General features: G+C 40.0%; 1 protein-coding gene across 8 annotated transcripts in view; it reads left to right on the top strand.

Annotated features, from left to right (window-relative positions):
• Nucleotides 1–18604, top strand: part of agla (amylo-alpha-1, 6-glucosidase, 4-alpha-glucanotransferase a) — a 64347-nt gene extending 45743 nt beyond the window's left edge. For all 8 annotated transcript variants that reach the window (XM_079649944.1, XM_079649943.1, XM_079649946.1 and 5 more), the window contains one exon: nt 16991–18604. In XM_079649944.1, coding sequence (XP_079506070.1) covers nt 16991–17108 — 118 coding nt within the window. In that variant the 3' untranslated portion in view covers nt 17109–18604. The remainder of the gene's footprint in view (nt 1–16990) is intronic.
• Nucleotides 18605–18620: the final 16 nt, after the last annotated feature.

Below are 18620 nucleotides of genomic sequence, written 5' to 3'. Positions count from 1 at the left end.
ATAGCCTATGAAAAAAACTATTAGAAATAGAAGGCTAAAGCTAACGTTAGCAGATAGTGACAATGTATGCTAGCTAGCTAGCTCAACGATTCCTTAAATAATATTGCCACAGAAAAACTTTTCAGTTCACATCACGCTCTGCCGCTCCGACAGGGAGCTCTGCTCTGAACACCTGAACAGCCCGTTCTAACAGCTGTTCACCAGCGGTCCAGTCTGTGCCACAGTGACTCCGGACACAGTTAATATTAACGAACGCACCCGTAGGTAATGTAGCTGCTGAAGCTAGACCATCATCTCGGAGCAGCAGAGCCTTATTATACATCCATGAGCAGAGCCGACAGGCAGGAAGACTCGAGCACACAGCTCGTACTTCATTATAATATATAAAAAAAGAACACCATGCGTGTCATGATGGCACATAACAGCTCACGGCCGCAGATTACTCCGGGTCCCAGCCCCCCCCATACCCCAAAAATATTTGTTTTGCAGATCTAGATGAATCACACAAACGACTTATTTTGGATTCAAAACGGCGAATTTCGCCGAAAGGTGACAAGTTTGCATCACTGAACATAGACAGAGCACAACTGAAACATAACATCTGAAACGATGTAACAACATAATACACTTGTGGGGATGCTTCGGATGTGAGGAGTGAGGGACACGGCTTAGAACGGGCGTGTCGCCTGACAGGACAGGAGAGTGTGCACCAGTCTGCCTTGATCTATGAATTCATGTCTGTGACACTCACTGCTGCCCACAGCTGTTTTATAGAAGGAAATTCCTTCACTTCATGAAAGTGTTTTAACCACACACACCTCTACACACACATGACGGGTGTTATTTTCCCCATAAGGAACAAGTCGCTGCAAATTATCCCGCTTATTACACGGCCAAATTCTCAACAAAGTAACGACATGACTCCCAATATTAATTGAAATGCTTTTATGGATTTAGAAAATGTTTTTATTGATTTAAAAAATAGTTGTATGTATTGATTTAAAAAATAGTTGTATGTATTGATTTAAATTGACATGCATCCGCTAAGAAAAATAGTCCGTTGTTACAGTTTTTTAAACAGTCTGAATGAAACGGCAGCTCTCAGCTGTGTATTTACACAACTAATGGCCCATCAACCACAGCTCTCTCCCCCCTTGATCTTTCTTCTCCAGCAGCTAAATTAACGGTAGGTTACTCTGAGTGACAAGCTTACAGTTAGACACAACACTGTCATTACAAGTGACCCTCAGTTAGTTGACTTTTATGTTCAACTGCTAAATTCGTTACTGATAAAAAAGGGCTTCTACTGTACCTAATTACCTTAACACTAGAACCGCCAGAGGTTTTTGTATAGGCCTACCTAAACCTGTCAAATCCCGCTATTAGAATGCAATTTTTAACAACATAGGGTGCTACATAACACACTTTCAGGAAAAGTCAGGGACTGGGAGACTTTAATATTTTATTGAAAAAAAGTTACATTGCACACACACAACACACATCACACAAATTGACCCGATTGGCGGTTCAAGTATTAAATAAACTCACTAATTAATGAAACCAGTTCAATACGAATTATTCTTATTCTTATCATTCTTTATGAGCGCAGAAATAGTCTTAAAATCAGATCTGTTTTTTAAATGAAATCTGACGGCAGGCAGTTAGCTCTGATCACCTATGACAAATGCGCCGCACCTAATCGCTGGCCATTCAGCCACAGACACTGTTCGAAATGGGGGGGAGCTAGGAGGAGCTTGGCTCCCCCGAAGAGGGAGGGAGCTCCCCTGAAGACTGACTTTGAGATAAATAGGGGGAGCCCAAAACAATCGTGCATATTTGTGTCACACAGATTAGAAATGTTGAGTTTCTGTAAATAACAGTTCTTGAAATAAATAATAGTTATTATTCATTACAGTTTCTGAATATTTGTTTTATATTTGTGAATATGTCTGGGTGTTGCCATCTGTATGTGGCGGCGCTGCATTCTTACTTACGTTGCTATGATTATGGCGGTGATGCCGGCGCGGTATTTGAAATGTTCATATTGATATTTTTTTAACTCTGGCTGTGTAATAAAAAAATATAGCAAAACGAAAACAGCCAAGCGTCACAGCTTTTGGATTTACAAGCAAAGAAGCGAAGGAGTCTAACAATGACAACGTGAACGGAAAACAACTTTTAGTTGGCCGGCTGTAAGCGGCGTTAGGGTCGAGTTTGACAGCTCCACACAGAGGGAGAGGCCTGCCGATGCGGAGCCTGAAGAGGCTTCAACAACGGCCACATCCGCCGGCATAGTGACACCGTCTGTATTAGTAGAAGAGTGTTTTTATAGCAATTGATCGCATCCGCGCTGCTGCGCCAGTCAACAGAGCGTGCGTGTGACATATTTAGTAGCAGGATGTGCTCTGAAAAATAGGGCTCCCCGAAAGCAAATGGGTAATTCGAAAACTGATAGAGCTCCCTCTATACAAATCAAACTGTAGAAGGTGTGAAAGCACCTATTGTTTTAAATACTGGTCGGAATGTGACCTGTGAGCCTTCTGAATTACCGTGGGACAGCACATTCTAAACTAAAATGTTCAATCAATAAAGTAACATCTTATCTTATCTTAATAATATCTTCATATTAATAATAATAATAAATCATACAGTATGTGTCCGAAAGGGAGCAGGAGGAAGCAAACAGAAAAATATACTGCATATTAAAGCAAACGATTGTAAAGGTTAAAGTATGAGCATAACAAATAAAGAAGTGTAATGTAAACATTTACATTATAATTATGATTATTTAATATATAAAGACTATATATTATTGAATTACAAGATTAGATATACTTTAGTTGATCTAAAATATTGATGTGCTCTTCAAAACACAACTGAAAGTCCATAAAACTTGTCTTTCTGTATTTGTGAATGAAGCGTCATCTCCTGGTTAAAACCTGAAATTGAAAATCTGGCAACGCCCTCTTGGAAAATAGTGGGAGGGCTTAACATTCCTCTATACTGGTCTTTGGCAGGCCGTAGGCAGGAAGCTGTAAGCTGGAGTCCCAAATTCAGTGCTACATCTGTAGGTAGTCCAAATGTTTGGAAATGCATGTGTGTATAATAGGAAGATGAATCCACGAGGATATCCATCCAGGACTCAAGATCCAGGACCACAGCGACGACTCAAGATCCAGGGCTCGCGATCCAGGACACAGGACCGCAGGATCATCCATGACTCCGGATCACAGCGTAGATAGACACCAAAAAGAAGGAGTTAATCGGAACATGAGAGAACACAGGTATAGACAGAGAGAAGGAAGAAGTAAGATGTCCCCCGACAAACTAAGCCTATATCAGCAAAACTAGGGGCTAAATCTAAAATGCCCTAACTATAAGCTTTATCAAAAAGGAAGGTCTTAAGCGCACTCTTAAAAACGGATAGGGTGTCTGCCGCCCGAACACAAACTGGAAGCTGATTCCACAAATGTGGAGCTTGATAAGAAAAGGCTCTGGCTCCCATTGTACTTTTAGAGACTCTAGGAACAACCAACAACGCTGCATTCTTGGAACGCAATGCCCTAGTAGGACAGTAGGGTATAATGAGTTCTTTAAAGTAAGATTGGGGCCTGCCCATTAAGGGCTTTGTAGGCGAGAAGAAGAATTTTAAATTCTATCCTGTGTTCTATAGGGAGCCAGTGTAAGGCAGCCAGAACAGGAGTAATGTGGTCCCTTTCCCTAATTCTGGTTAGTACACGAGCTGCAGCATTTTGAATCAGCTGAAGCGACTTGACTGACTTCTTGGTACACCCTGATAATAAGGAGTTACAATAATCCAGCCTTGAAGTAACAAATGCATGGACTAGTTTCTCTACATCGTTTTGAGGCAATATATGCCTGATTTTTGCAATGTTACGTAGATGGAAGTAGGCGGTCCTTGAAATTGATTTTATGTGGGTGTTAAAGGATAAATCCTGATCAAATATAACACCAAGATTCCTTACAGTCTCACTGGAGGCCAAATTAATGCCATCCATAGTTAGTATATCTTTAGATAATTTGTTTTCGTAGATTCTTCGGCCCGAGTACAATAACTTCAGTTTTGGTCGTGTTTAACATAAAAAAGTTTAAGGCCATCTACGTTTTTAAGTCCTTGAGGCAGTCTTGAATTTTATTTAGATGATTAATTTCATCAGGCTTGATTGATAAATATAGTTGAGTATCATCCGCATAACAATTAAAGTTTACAGAATGATTCCTTATAATATTGCTTAACGGAAGCATATATAATCTGAACAAAATAGGTCCGAGCACTGAGCCCTGTGGCACTCCATGGCTAACTTTGGTTTGCGTGGAAGATTCATCGTTGACAGGTACAAACTGAGAGCGTTCAGATAGATAGGACCTAAAGCAGTTCCCTTTATGCCTACTAAGTGCTCTAGTCTTTGCAATAAGATATCATGGTTGATAGTGTCAAATGCAACACTGAGATCGAGCAAAACAAGAATAAAGACAAGTCCCTTGTCAGCGGCTATTCGAATGTCATTTGTGACTTTAACCAGGGCTGTCTCTGTGCTATGTTGTGTTCTAAAGCCAGACTGAAAATCTTCAAATAAATCATTGTTTTTTAAGTAATCACACAACTGTTTTGCGACTGCTTTCTCATGACTTTTTGAGAGGAACGGAAGATTAGAAATAGGTCTATAATTGGCTAAAACCTCTGGATCGAGGTTGTGCCTTTTAAGAAGCGGTTTTATCACTGCTAGTTTGAATGATTGTGGAACATAGCCTGATAATAAAGAGATATTCATAATATTTAATAAAGAAGTGCTAATTAATGGAAAAACTTCCTTCAACAGCTTAGTTGGAATTGGGTCTAAGATACATGTTGAGGGTTTAGAAGAGAGAATCATTGAATTTAATTGTTCAAGGTTTATGGCTGAAAAGCATTCTAGTTTACTATCAAGTGTAATATTAGAACTTACGTTTCCGGGAGCTGTTGATAACACTATACTAGTCAAAGGCAAGAGGTCATTAATTTAGTTTGTAAGAGTAACAATTTTATCATTAAAAAAGCACATACAATCATTGCTACTGAGTGCTATGGGAATAGAAGGCTGGCTACAGTGCTGAAAATATATCTTGCATTATTGTTATTCTCATCTATTAATGAAGAGTAGTAGGCTGCTCTCGCTCTACGCAGTGCTTTCTTATATTCATTGAGAGTAATATGCCAAATTAAACGAGATTCTTCAAGTTTAGTGGAACCCCATGTCCTTTCAAGTTGTCTCGACTTTTGCGGGTTTCGGCATTATGCCATGGAGCTAATCTATGTTTGATTTTCTTCTTTTTCAAATGAGCAACAGAGTCTAATTTTATTCGCAGCTCATCTGTAGCACTATCAACAACATGATCAATTTGGGGTGGTGTACATTTTGTATAAGTTTCCTCCCATACAGACATGCTATCGAGTTAAGTATTGATGGAATCTCTTCCTTAAATTTGACTATAGCACTAACAGATAGGTTACTGCTGCAGGAGCTTTTGACTAATGCTTTGTAGTCTTGTAACAGTACTTCAAAAGTTACTAAGAAATGGTCGGATAAAGCAGGATTATGCGGTTCGACTAATAGTTGCTCAATTTCAATACCATAAGTCAGAACAAGGTCGAGAGTGTGATTATAGCAGTGGGTTAAATACATGTAGTGGAGGAAAAGTACACCATTTACCTCTGAACTGTAGTGGAGTAGAAGTACACAGTAGCAAAACATTTAAATACTGCAGTAAAGTACAAGTACCTCAACATTTTACTCAAGTACAGTACAATATTTTAACATAATTATATATATTTCATTTATTTCACATTTAAATAAAGCAATTAATTTGGTTAAAAATGTGTTAAAAAATAACAAAAAGTAAATACAAGAATACCGTTAAAGTACCGGATCGATAAGCAGTATCGATAAGACTAGTAGTACCGTAGAAAACCTTAACGATACCCAGCCCTAGATATTACAAAAGTAAAGTGTTAAGAGAGTGAAATGTTGCTTTACGAATTTCAACACTTGATGCTGTCACCTTGATTCCAATGTCAGAAACCTGTATTTGCCTAACTGAATTGGTTTAAAGCATAGACTGTATATATAAATGGACGTAGGGTCCGTGACGTCACCCATAGGATTCTGCAGAGTTGCCGAAAAGCCCTTAGTAGGCGGAGTCGGCCACTAACGGCTCGACACTGACGTCAGAGTTCAACTCCCGCCTACACCAGCCTGCTCCAAATAAGGGCAAAGAGGCGAGACTTCCTGCCACCGAGCTGAAAGTTCCAGAGCTAGCTGAAGCTGCCAAGCTAAGCTATGCTCCCCATCTGCACACTGCCGTGGCATTTTACGTTTCTAAGGTAAGCGGACATGAAACTATTCAGCAAAACTATAAATAATAATCTAAGTTATTGAGTTTTTAGCATAATACTTCAGAATCTTAAAATCCCTTAACGTTTGTATGCAATTGTGCTAAATTCAACACTGGAATCAAGCAAATATTAATATGTTCGATACGTTTACGTTTAATACATTTAAGTCAAGTGATGCATGTGATGGATGAATGTAGTAATGTGTTATTTATTATTATTTGCATGTACAGCACTTTGGTCTTGACCAAAAATCTTTTAAAATGTGCTTTATAAATAAAACCTGATTTGATTTGATGGTAGCTAGTTAGTGCTCTTACTTGTGAGGCCTCCTCCAAACAGCATAATAACCAGACTGTATCATTAAAACTAAGTACCGTAATTTTCGGACTATAAGGCGCACCTGAATATAAGCCGCAGCAGCTAAATTGAATGATGTGTACATATATAAGCCGCACTGGACTATAATCCGCAGGTGTTTTAATGTTTAATTACCATATGTAAGGGTTCGTGCACAGAGGGGATTGTCGGGAAAGAGATGGCTGTTTGAGGAAGCTCCCATTTATTAACATTTCAACAAACAAGTTGCATATTTGCATAACGTATTCAAGTGTTACCATTTAGTGCAATAGTAGCTACAGAACATGTACTGTGCTGTGTAAACTGTACTGTATCACATAGCGTTTCAGACACACAAACTTTTCAACTTTCAAACTTAAACGGTGCGCTCCCAGCGCACGTACCGGCAGTGATCTACAGCAGTGGTTTTCAATCAGTGGTACGGGGACAAACTGTCTCGCTCTCGTAATGTCTGTCTGTCTTGCTCTCGTTCTGTCTCTCGTACCACTCTCGGTTCCACTTTTACTTTTAAGCGCTACCTGTCTCACTCTTTTCCGGCCTCCAGCTTTTCCTGCTGGAGCCCGCCGCTTAAAGGTGGGGGGCGCGGACTGGCCATAGAGCCCATAGAGTTAAAGGTGGTGGACTGTAACCTGTAAAATCCATAGATTTAGGCGGTCCCCTAGTGGCCTTTAGCTGTAAAAATCCATAGATTAGCCGCACCGTTATATAAGCCGCAGCGTCGAAAAATGGGATAAAAGGCGCGGCTTATAGTCCGAAAATTACGGTACCAGTTCTAGATCCTTGACTTTAGTCAAACAATTCAAAGGACAACATGTATTTAAAGACCAATCTTTATTTGAATGTGCCTCTTAACCTGATATATTAGTTATACAGTAATAGTATTGACAATCTAAAAAAACTGAGCAACTCAACAGTCAACTTTGTTTCTTATTGTCTAAAGCATTTATTATTTTCATTCTCCCCCTCTCATATTCAGTGTGGACGGATTGAGACAGCGTGGTGTCCAGAACGCTGCAGAGACTTCAGGGAGAAACCTCCGTGTGATGGACGTCCTGTCTGTTTGTTTGGACCGGAGAGGATTGAGGGTCTTTCCTCTGCGAGGAGGACCAGGCCTGATGGAGGAGCCCATGCTGGGCAAAGCTGATAGACTAGGCCTGTGCAGTTGGTGTCACTTTATTTGACTAAATGTATTTACTTATACATTTAATAGGTTTACACCTTCTGTCCATATGTGCTTTTTATTTAAAACATGTTTGATTAACTTTTGGTTCACATTTCAATAAATTGTATTTGTATTTGCACTCCTTTTGTCCATTATTCTTACTGAAAATGATAGATTACACATTCAAATCTGACTGAAGATTGACCCCATTTATTTGTGACATTGCAAACTCTGCGGTACAAGGCACAAGTGATGTGAAGCTCATAAAGCGAGGCAAATACAAATAATCAGCTGATGGAGTGTAGATGTGGAAATAGGTGCATTCGATCAGCTGACTGTTTTTACAGTAAAAGTAGTTTCTTAGTGTACTGGGGCCTCATTTATAAAGGGATATAGGCTCAAAAAATGGCGTACGGCAGTTTCTACGCAATGTTTGCGATTTATAAAATACTAACTTGACGGGAAAACGTGCGGTCCTCCACGCAAACTCTAACCCATGCGTACGCACTAAGCACAAAAACGGGAGAGACGAGAAACTGCGACACTGTTGGCAGAAGGAAGAATGGAGAGAAATATGTGGAAATAATACCATAAATAAAATGTTACCTCTCATTTATCATATATGAAGAATTCATTTTCAAACATTGATTAAAGCCAATCTTAAAATGATTTAACAAACGCCTGTTTGAGACTCCTCAGTGCACACAAAAACATAACTGGGAGAAATATATAAATACGGATATGTTATTTAAAACCAACTGGAATACGTTGTGTTAATGTTATGAAATGTTTTCTCATAAATGATGCGGTAAGCAGGAGGACAGAATTACGTCTAAACTGACGCCGTTTTGCATTTCCATAGGTTGTAGATATGAGCATGGTTTTATATACTATCATGTTTAATCGTGTTTTATGCCGTTTGCCAAGACTTGATAAGTCGCTCGTAAAACACAGGAGGTATGGAAACTAAGAGCACCATATGTGGTAAATTGTACAGCTAATATAACACAACACATTAGTTGTATTTCCTTTAACTGGTGGATATAGAGTTGCTGCGGGGGGAGGTTGAGATGCACAGGCTGCAGTGAAGACGCTGCGCACAGCTGATCGACAGCTGGGACACAAACCGCCAAATACAAAAACATAATTCAGATCCAGTCGTCATGACTCCACTCCGGAGGGATTCCCCGATCATTTCTTACAGTTTCTCATCAAGTGGGGGTCTCCTGTCCCCGGTACAAACACACTGCCTGAGGAAGGCTATGTGTATTTTTTTTGTCATTAACCTTTTTCGGACCACTTATTTATTTATTTTGGTGACGATCCGACCTCCATGCTGCTACTCTGGTTCAAACTGCATCCACCAAACAATATGATTTATCTCGACCTCCCCAAAATAACCAAAATCTGACACGGTGTGAGATGGTTTTTTTCAGCTGTTCTGTCGTCATTTCCTGCGATCTTCTCCATGCAGTCAGTCAAAATGAATGAATGAAAGGGCGTTTCTTTGACTATTTATAGGCAAACATGGGCGTTACGTGAAGCCCGCAAAAGCTGCACCGCATTTCGAGTCGGTTGTGATTTATAAAGGCAAACAGGCGTAGGAAGTGCCATACGCACTTTCCTCGCCGGTACGCAATGTTTGGTGAATCGGAAAATGGCAGAAAATGTATGGACCTATTTTTCGGATTTCTACTACGTAGGCAACTTTCCCACGTGAATCCTACGCACGGCGTTATACATGAGGCCCCTGGTCTTAAAATCTCATAGCATCAGCTTTTAATTTTCCTCTTGGATGTTCTTATTGACCCTCAGAGAAGGAGAACATGTCATGTCTTTCAGGCATGTCCTTTCCTAACAAAAATTACAGGAAACAGAAAACATATTATTGCAGAACAAGTGTGTTATTTATGAAAGCGGTGTGTTTGTGTGTTTAGGGGCTGTAGATATAATTATTTTGTAATTGTAATGTTTTTTTTTTATTTCAACAGCGAGCTACAAAGACAATCAGATTATGAATGAACAGTATGAAGTTCATCAACATTGAAATATATGTTATTATCAAAATAATATTTAACTGTTATCAAAATGTAGTGCAACTGTAGAAGCTTGCTCTGTTGTCTCACTGAAAGAATAACTTTTACCACATTTTTTACAGATAATATTGAGATAAATAGTAGCAGTTCTCACTGTGTTAAATATCTTTGCCTTCAATATATTAAATTAGAAAGCTGACAAAATCATATTGCTTGTTTACATCTAAATGTAACTTTTTGCATGGAAAAAACCCTCAACTTAACTGATGTGTAGGTGATCTAGTATTGTTTAATGGAATGTATATCAGTTTATTAGTCAAGTCAATACTTCATTTAAACCAATGTCTTTCTTGATTCTTTGCACAGTATGAAAAATAGAGTCTTTATACCTGTGCTGAAGTTCACTGCTGTGAGGAGTCCAGTTATGTCTCTCACTCTCTGGTCCAGCCTGTCTGCATCACCTGGACAACTTAAACAAACAGATATACTATATGTAAAGGACCATGTGTACAAACAATATAACTGATTCTCTTCTGTTGAACATGTTGGATTGTGTATGGTCCGAGTCAGGGTCCTTTTTATTTTACTGTAACTTTGGAAGTTGTGTTTCCAATGCTTACTGTTTATTTGATACCCATTTGGTAATGCAATTAATAAAAACAACAAGGTTTGGGTTCGTTCTTCAGATGACTGTGACATTAACATGTAAGCTCAATAATACGATACGATAATACTTTATTGGTCAGATCAAGTCTGAAATTTGACTTGCGTCACAGCAGCTCCATGTCCAACATCAGTAGACAAAGTATCCAGACACAATACATGAAACACAAACAACAAACATTTAACATAACAGCACAATCAGTGAGAGAAAACATGCTCAAAGAACCTTCAGCGTGTATTTGATCTGGGATTTAGCTCTGTGTTTACTGTGAGGATTGACTGATGCACGAAGGAGTGCTTCAGTCTGACTTTATTGAAACGTGGGACCCTGTATCTCCGATTAGATGGTAGCAGTTCATATTCAGTGTTCAGAACATGGTTTGGGTCAGATATGATGTTGTTGGACAGGCTCACTAGGTTGTTATGAGTCATAGAGTCTCTGACAGGGTTGACCAACAATCTTTGAGCAGATTTTTAACAGGTGGAGCAGTTTTGATTTTAAAGCTGCTGACAAACATTTGTACCAGGTAGTATTGCAGTACTGCAGAATAGACAAGATCACAGATGTAAAGAACAACAGAAGAATTTCTCTGCTCGCCCCAAAAGACCTAAGACGGCGGAGAAAATAAATTCTTTGTTTTGTCCTTTTGCACAGATATTCAATGTGATCCTTCCATGACAGCAGATGGTCAATCATTACACCCAAGTATTTGTTTGAAACTCCCTGCTTGATTTCATCTGTATGGATGACAATGGGGACTTTATGGGAGTCAGATGGTGAGCCAAAAATGATTTCCTCAGTTTTCTTGGTGTTGATCTCAAGAGCATTGCTATCAGTCCACTCGACCACCTGATTTACAGCCTGTTGGTGCAGTTCAGGGTCGTCTGTGTTACTGAGCAGAGATATTATTGCAGTATCATCAGAGTACTTAATGATGACTTGATTTTGTGTATTGATACGACAATCATCAGTGTAGAGAGTAAAGAGCACAGCTGAACTCACACAGCCCTGGGGGGCACCTACATTGGTTGTGATGGCAGATGACAGGGTTTTGTTAACCTTCACAAGTTGCTCTCTACTAGTGAGGAAAGCAGCATACCAGTAAATAAGGTATGGATTTACTTCCATATTGGCCATTTTTGACACCAAGATGTCTGCTTGTATTGTGTTGAATGCTGATGAGAAGTCTAGGAAGAGGGCTCTTGCATAGGTGTTGCGTTTATCTAAATGTTTAGTGATGATGTGAACCAGAGTGGCCACAGCATCTTCCGTACCACACCCTTGTTTATAGGCAAATTGGTATGGATCAAGTTTGTCTTGTGTTGTACTGATAAGAAATCGGAGCAGAATTCTTTCTAGTGATTTCATAATCACTGAGGTGAGGGCTATTGGTCTGTAGTCCTTATGTTCTTTTAGGCATGGAATTTTGGGCAGCGGTTTGATGTGTGAAGTTTTCCATGACAGAGGGATGGTGTGCGTGTCAATAGAAGCCTGAAAGTTGGGTTGCCACACTGGAGCCAGCTCAGAAGCAAAGTTCTTCAGCAGAAAACCGCTGCACCCATCTGGCCCAGCCGCTTTCTTGGTGTTGGTGCACTGAAATGTTTTTCTGACCTCTTCGACACTGATGGTCATTTTGTCAGAGGAAGCAGGTATTATGGTTTCGAGCATTTCAGTGCACTTTGCAGAATTATCCAGTGACTCAAAACGGGTAAAGAACGTGTTTAGTTCGTTTGCAAAACAAAATTCATTGTTCGTCACAATAGGTTTAGCTGAGGATGACATTCCTGTCATGGTTTTCATGGTGTCCCATACCTTTTGGGGGTTTTTGGCTTTAAAAGCATTTTCCAAAAGCTCTCTGTGTGCCAGTTTTGATTCCCTCAATTTGACTTTCATTTCTTTCTCTTTCTGTTTAAGTGCTCCATAGTCTTTGTTTTTGAAAGCTATTTTCCTGGTATTTATAACGGTTTTAATGTCCTTAGTCACATAAGATGTATTATTTGGATAGATTTGTATTTCTTTAGTGGGAACAACTAGTTCTACACAGAAGTTGATATATTCATTGGTAACAGTTATTTCATCTAGTGAACCTTCCTGAAAAATGTTCCAATCTGTCCAATCAAAACAGGCTTTCAACTGTTCCCTACTTTCATTTGTCCATGTCCTTATTACTTTCTTTTCCGGTTTACTTCTCTTCAGTTTGGTCTTATACACTGGTATCATATTCACAACATTATGATCAGAGTTCAGTATTGGTGGTCTACATTTAGTCACATAGGCTCCTTTAACATTTACGAAACATTTGTCCAGGATATTGTCTTTTCTTGTGTGGTCCTTAGCATACTGTTGGAACCCAGGTAACACAGTCTCTAGGCGAGATTGGTTCATGTCCCCGAGCACTATTGCCGGTGCATAGGGGTGGCTGAGTTGCAGCTCGTGAACACAGTCAGCGATGGAGCCGGCCGCCAGTGACGCTCTGCCGCTGGGAGGCACGTAAACAACAAATAGTAAAATACACCCGAATTCTCTGCAGATAGAAGGGTCTTAACGTCATACCGAGAATTTCTACGTTGGGATCACAGGTTTTACATTTTACTGAGTATGATCGGCACCACAGATCATTAATATACACACAAATACCGCCTCCTCTGGTTTTCCCCAAGGTCGCATCCTTGTCTGCTCGAACAAGGGTGAATCCGGGTACTTCCAAGAGAGATTCAGGCATCGTAGATTATAGCCAACTTTCCGTGAAACATAGTAAAGAGGCCTCACGAAATTCATGACAGTACCTTGTTATAATGTTCTTATCCGGACGTAAGAGCCGCAGACTTAACACGAAGTTAAACTCCACTCAAAATGAAGAAAAAGGGTCGTCGTCGTAGTTGGGAAACTTTACTGGTAATTCCTTCACCATGACATGGAGTGAAAACTGTAACAATAAATACAGAATGCACAAATACCCCCTCCTCTGGTTTTCCCCAAGGTCGCATCCCTGTCTGCTCGAACAAGGGTGAATCCGGGTACTTCAAAGAGAGATTCAGGCATCGTAGATTATAGCCAACTTTCCGTGAAACATAGTAAAGAGGCCTCACGAAATTCATGACAGTACCTTGTTATAATGTTCTTATCCGGACGTAAGAGCCGCAGACTTAACACGAAGTTAAACTCCACTCAAAATGAAGAAAAAGGGTCGTCGTCGTAGTTGGGAAACTTTACTGGTAATTCCTTCACCATGACATGGAGTGAAAACTGTAACAATAAATACAGAATGCAAAACGATCTTAGTCTTGTGTTGTCTATTCAAACACCCTTAGCTGCATTGTAAATGTATACAATATAACATTACATTTTTCTTAATTTCTTTCCATCAAATAAGCATTGATATAGGAACTTCAACATGTTAACAATGAAATGTAATCACTTACGACATTGATTGATTGGTCTTTTCATGCAGATGCAAATGGATCCTAACGGTGCCTAAACATGTGGCTTCCTTGAGCTTCTACCATTTTCTAACAGCATGACAGGAAGTGATGCAATATTGACAGGAAGTGATACATTCAAATAACTTTATGGACAGAGTCAAATAAACAAACGTTACAAGCCACCTGAAAGGTGCTGCAAAGCAGTATTTTAACCTTACAAATTATATGAAGTGTTTTTGAAAACACCACACTTGTGTATATCCTTAGTGTGTCCACTTTGTTGCTCAATGAGCGCAGGTTTGTGAGAATGATGGATGGAAGTGGTGGCCGGCTGAATCTCCGCCGTAGGCGATTCCGAACTCCTCCCCTCCTTCCTCGTCTCTTTTTCCTGATATGTCTAAGCAGCTCCCGAGGGATGTCATCCAATAACGAAGAACACAGGTCGCTTGGTTTATTCGTAGGAGGCCGATCGCATTGTTGCTCCAGCATAGCCTCTCGGCTGTAGCAGCGTAGAGGCCGGGGCTTCTCGCCGTACCTGTTCGTGTTGTGGCTCAGGTGTGTTTTGAAAAGTTGTATGGCCAGACATGGTCCGCAGAAGGCAAAAGTAATCCACAGGATCAAAAGCATGGTCTCTCAAAAATTATGTGTCATACAGACAAATAACGTTTAGACAATAATTAGCCCAAACAAAAACAAAACAAAACACAAGACGGACGGAGCAGCTGAGACGCGGTGCGCAGCCGAGCAGCGCACTTCACCAAATTGAACTCCAGATCAACCAACCATATTGTAAAATCTAAGTAATCATCTTGAAATATGACATTAATAATTGTAATATACACACATCTTATCGTGAGGTTGATTTCACATACACTACTTCGACATTAGCTTGTCTACATACTTGAGCACAGCCAATTTAAATTAACCTTAGCAATGCATACAGTTCCTACCTACATAATAAAATATCTCTCTAAGTTACAAGGATGACCTTATTTTATCAACCTCAAACAGAAGTCGTTTGTTGTACAGTATTATCCCACATAACACTTGTCTATTTCGTTTTAAACTTTATATATAGTCTATGATTTTAACTTGGAGGCTACTATTAGCATCGTTAGTACCGATGTAGCTACCACTCGCTTACACGCTAACCCAAGCCTTAACATTCATTACGTAGCTGATTAAAATCATTAACACATAAATAAAGTACTCGAATTTCACTTAACGCAAAACCGCATTTATGCACCGTCTGTTTTAACCGCAGAGTGAGTCACAATAGTCCGATATACGTATAAGCATGAAGAACAAATAACCACGGCCGGATCAAGTTGTGTTCCCTGGATGAACTGAGCAGGCAGAGTCCCTGTAGCTAGCTTCACGGAGCAGCTAGCAGAGAGACAAGAAGCTAGCAGCAGCAGTGATTGAACGGAGCTGTCACTCAATGTGACCACGCCCTATGCATAACTTTAAGGCTTAATATTAATTAAACAGATGAGTTGAGAAAAAATTCACCCCCCCAATCCATATTCATGAAGGGGGGATCTAACTATACAGAGAATATGGTTTTTTGAACCACGATGTAAACATCTTTATTTCTGCTTTAAAGTTGGGCATTTTAACATGGGGGTCTATGGAAATTGCTCCCTTCTGCAGACTGCTCCTACTGGCCACTAGATGAACTGCAGTGCGTTGCACTTCCGCATTGGCGTCCCGGCTCTTCCCCAGGGTTTTCCGCTTGGTTTAACACTAGAACCACCAGAGGTCGCTGTATACCTAAAACCGCCAATGGGTAAAATGTACCCGCTATAGATTTTCAAGGTACAATGTTCTTTTATTTATCATACAGAACAGTGAGTTTTGATCGCACAGGGATGAAACTTATACCAATAGAATCTGTGGACTCTCAGCTTTTCATATGATATAGGTTGTGCAGATAGCATGAAGTTTAAAATATCGCTAAGAGTGCTGATTTAAATACTTGGTGTTCGACTTGTGTTTTGTTTAGGTACAAATCTCTCTATCTCTCTCTATCGATATATCTGTAATGTTCTGTTCTATGAACATATAATTGTCTACCTAAATAGACGACGCGGACTACTTCTCTCATTCCGAGTCTCCATCATTCTTCAACCGGCACGTAACCTGCACACATGCATTACGTCCTCAACGTGAGCTCAGTCATCCAAGATCTTGTATTCTCCAAGATGTTACACTATCTATAACTATCTATCTGTCTATCTATCTCTCTATCCATCTATCAATATATCTATCTATCTATCTCTCTCAATATATCTCTCTATCTATAAGGAACCGCAGTAGACAAAAGGCGTTGCTATAGCAACACGTCATGTTTACGCTGCATTTTCTATGAGGTAAATATTACCCGCTGGCGGATATAGGTATAAATGGCATTATTTTTGGCGATTTTTTCAATCTGACTTCATATTGACAATTGTTAACAACAGAGGGTGCTACATAACACACTTTAAGGAAAAGTCACGGACTGGGAGACTTTAATATGTTATTGAACAAAAGTTACATACAATCAAAAAACAGCTGCGGGTAAAATGTACCCGTTGGCGATTCTAGTGTTGAAGAGAGAAGACACTTTGACTAAAAGTTGACTAACATTTTATTTTTCATCGACTAAAAGTAGACTAAAACGTTTTTAAGTTTTCGTCGACTAAAACTATGAAGGATAGAAATGACTAAAATGTGACAAACTAATAACCATTTTTGTCTAAAGACTAAGACTAAATCAAAAACAGCTGCCAAAATTAACACTGGAAGGTTTGCTAGCGGCTAATGCTGAAAGAATGGAAGGTATGCTAACGGATAATGCTGAAAGAATGGAAGGTATGCTAACTGTTAATGCTGAATGAATGGAAGCTATGCTAACGGATAGCTGAATTAACGATGGTGTTGTCATCACTTCGCCTCTCTGTCTCTGCTCAGGTCTCCATGGAAGGGTCTGCCTGAGCTGACCAATGAGAACGGTCAGTTCTGTCCCTTCAGCTGTGAGAGCCAGGCCTGGTCTTTGTCTACCGTGCTGGAGGTCCTCTTCGACCTCTGAAGCCCCCCCAACGTCACGCAGCAGTCCCACTTCCTGCAGCAGAATAGTTGTGCTGAAGATTGACTGAAGATTGACTGAAGAAGAGAGTCCCCTAAGCCCAGAGCTTGCCTTGAGTAGAAACACAGACGCAGGAAAACACTCTGTCTTCAGTGTCAGTCCACTGTTGTTTGGGTTACCATTGAGACAGATAATCTGGGAGCTCCATCCTGTTTCAGCTACCCTGCACTGATAGGGAGAGTGTGTATTAGAGCCTGAGTCCACATAGCATCTTGTTCTGGAAGTGCGCTGTGCAGAGCCTCCTCCCCCCTTTTAATCAAGAAAGAAAACGTCCCGGCACTGATGTTTCTACAATGATATCTTGATAGTGTACCGGCGATGTTGTTTGGCAAACTCGCTTTGCCCCCTTGTTCTCAATTAACGATTGAAGCTACTATATATGTGTTTCACCATTACAGGCAGACCAGAAGATGCTTACTCTCACACTTTGTATTATTGAGCCTTGTTAATCAGTCTGACAGCCGGCTTGGGTGCTTCTAACTCCCTTGACTGAATAAAGTTTAGTTCAGGATCATGTTTACCATCTCTCCCCGATCACATACAAGCAGCAAGAGCATAATTTCAAACAATATTTAATATTCTCTAATGTTTTGAATAAAATAAGAGAGTAGCCTGGCACTTTAGTGTTGATATGTACGTACTTAATATCATATCACACTCTGACGCACCTTGACCAACAGAGATAATTCAACACAGAGCAGAACTTGCATAATAAGTCCCTCGTAGTCAGCACCACGTGTGAGAAGATGCTACAGCTTTCTCACAGCAGCAGTTCCTTCAATAAAAACCCTTCAGTTCGGTGTCCGACTGGTGCAAATGCACTTTAATGTCCCAAGACATTTCCATAAGGAGAAACGCGCTGCAGCCTCAAAAACAATGCAAATAAAAAAACACAAATGTGCCAAAACACATGCAGATGAAGAAAAAACTTCACCAACTTGCGCAGCATTTAATAAAAGCGCTGCATAAACAAAACACTGCAAATACAAAACACAGCAAGAAGCTCGAAACACAACAGAAACCAGGAGACACTAAAATGTGACTGTGTTGTTATATTCGCATCGTTCAAGTATTTTGGTATTCAGTTTTTGAAGCTGCAGCTCGTTTCTCCTAATGATAATGTTTTGGGCCGTTGTAAAGCGTTTCCACCCGTCAGCCTGCGTACTTTAGAGCATAAAACAATGAATATTTTGCATATGATTGTCAAGCTTTTCCACATTTTGCCACATTTTTCCTACAAGCTTTAATATGTTAGATATTATCTGTCACTGTGTAGAGATATTCAAACAGCAGTGATCATTACTGGATCATTAACCCCCTGTTCCCCCCCTCCCACCGTGTGTACCTGCTCCATTATCAGTGTGGGTTTTCTGTGTCATGTTGTAATGCCTGTTTGCATAGTGTTACAGTAGCAATGCTGAATAAACTGTTACAGGTCATGGCTCCTCTCTTTTG

The sequence above is a fragment of the Notothenia rossii genome (genome assembly GCF_949606895.1).
Source record: "Notothenia rossii genome assembly, chromosome: 9".
NCBI lineage: Eukaryota > Metazoa > Chordata > Actinopteri > Perciformes > Nototheniidae > Notothenia > Notothenia rossii.
Note: the sequence above shows the minus strand (reverse complement) of the source record. Positions and strands in the feature narration are given on the sequence as shown.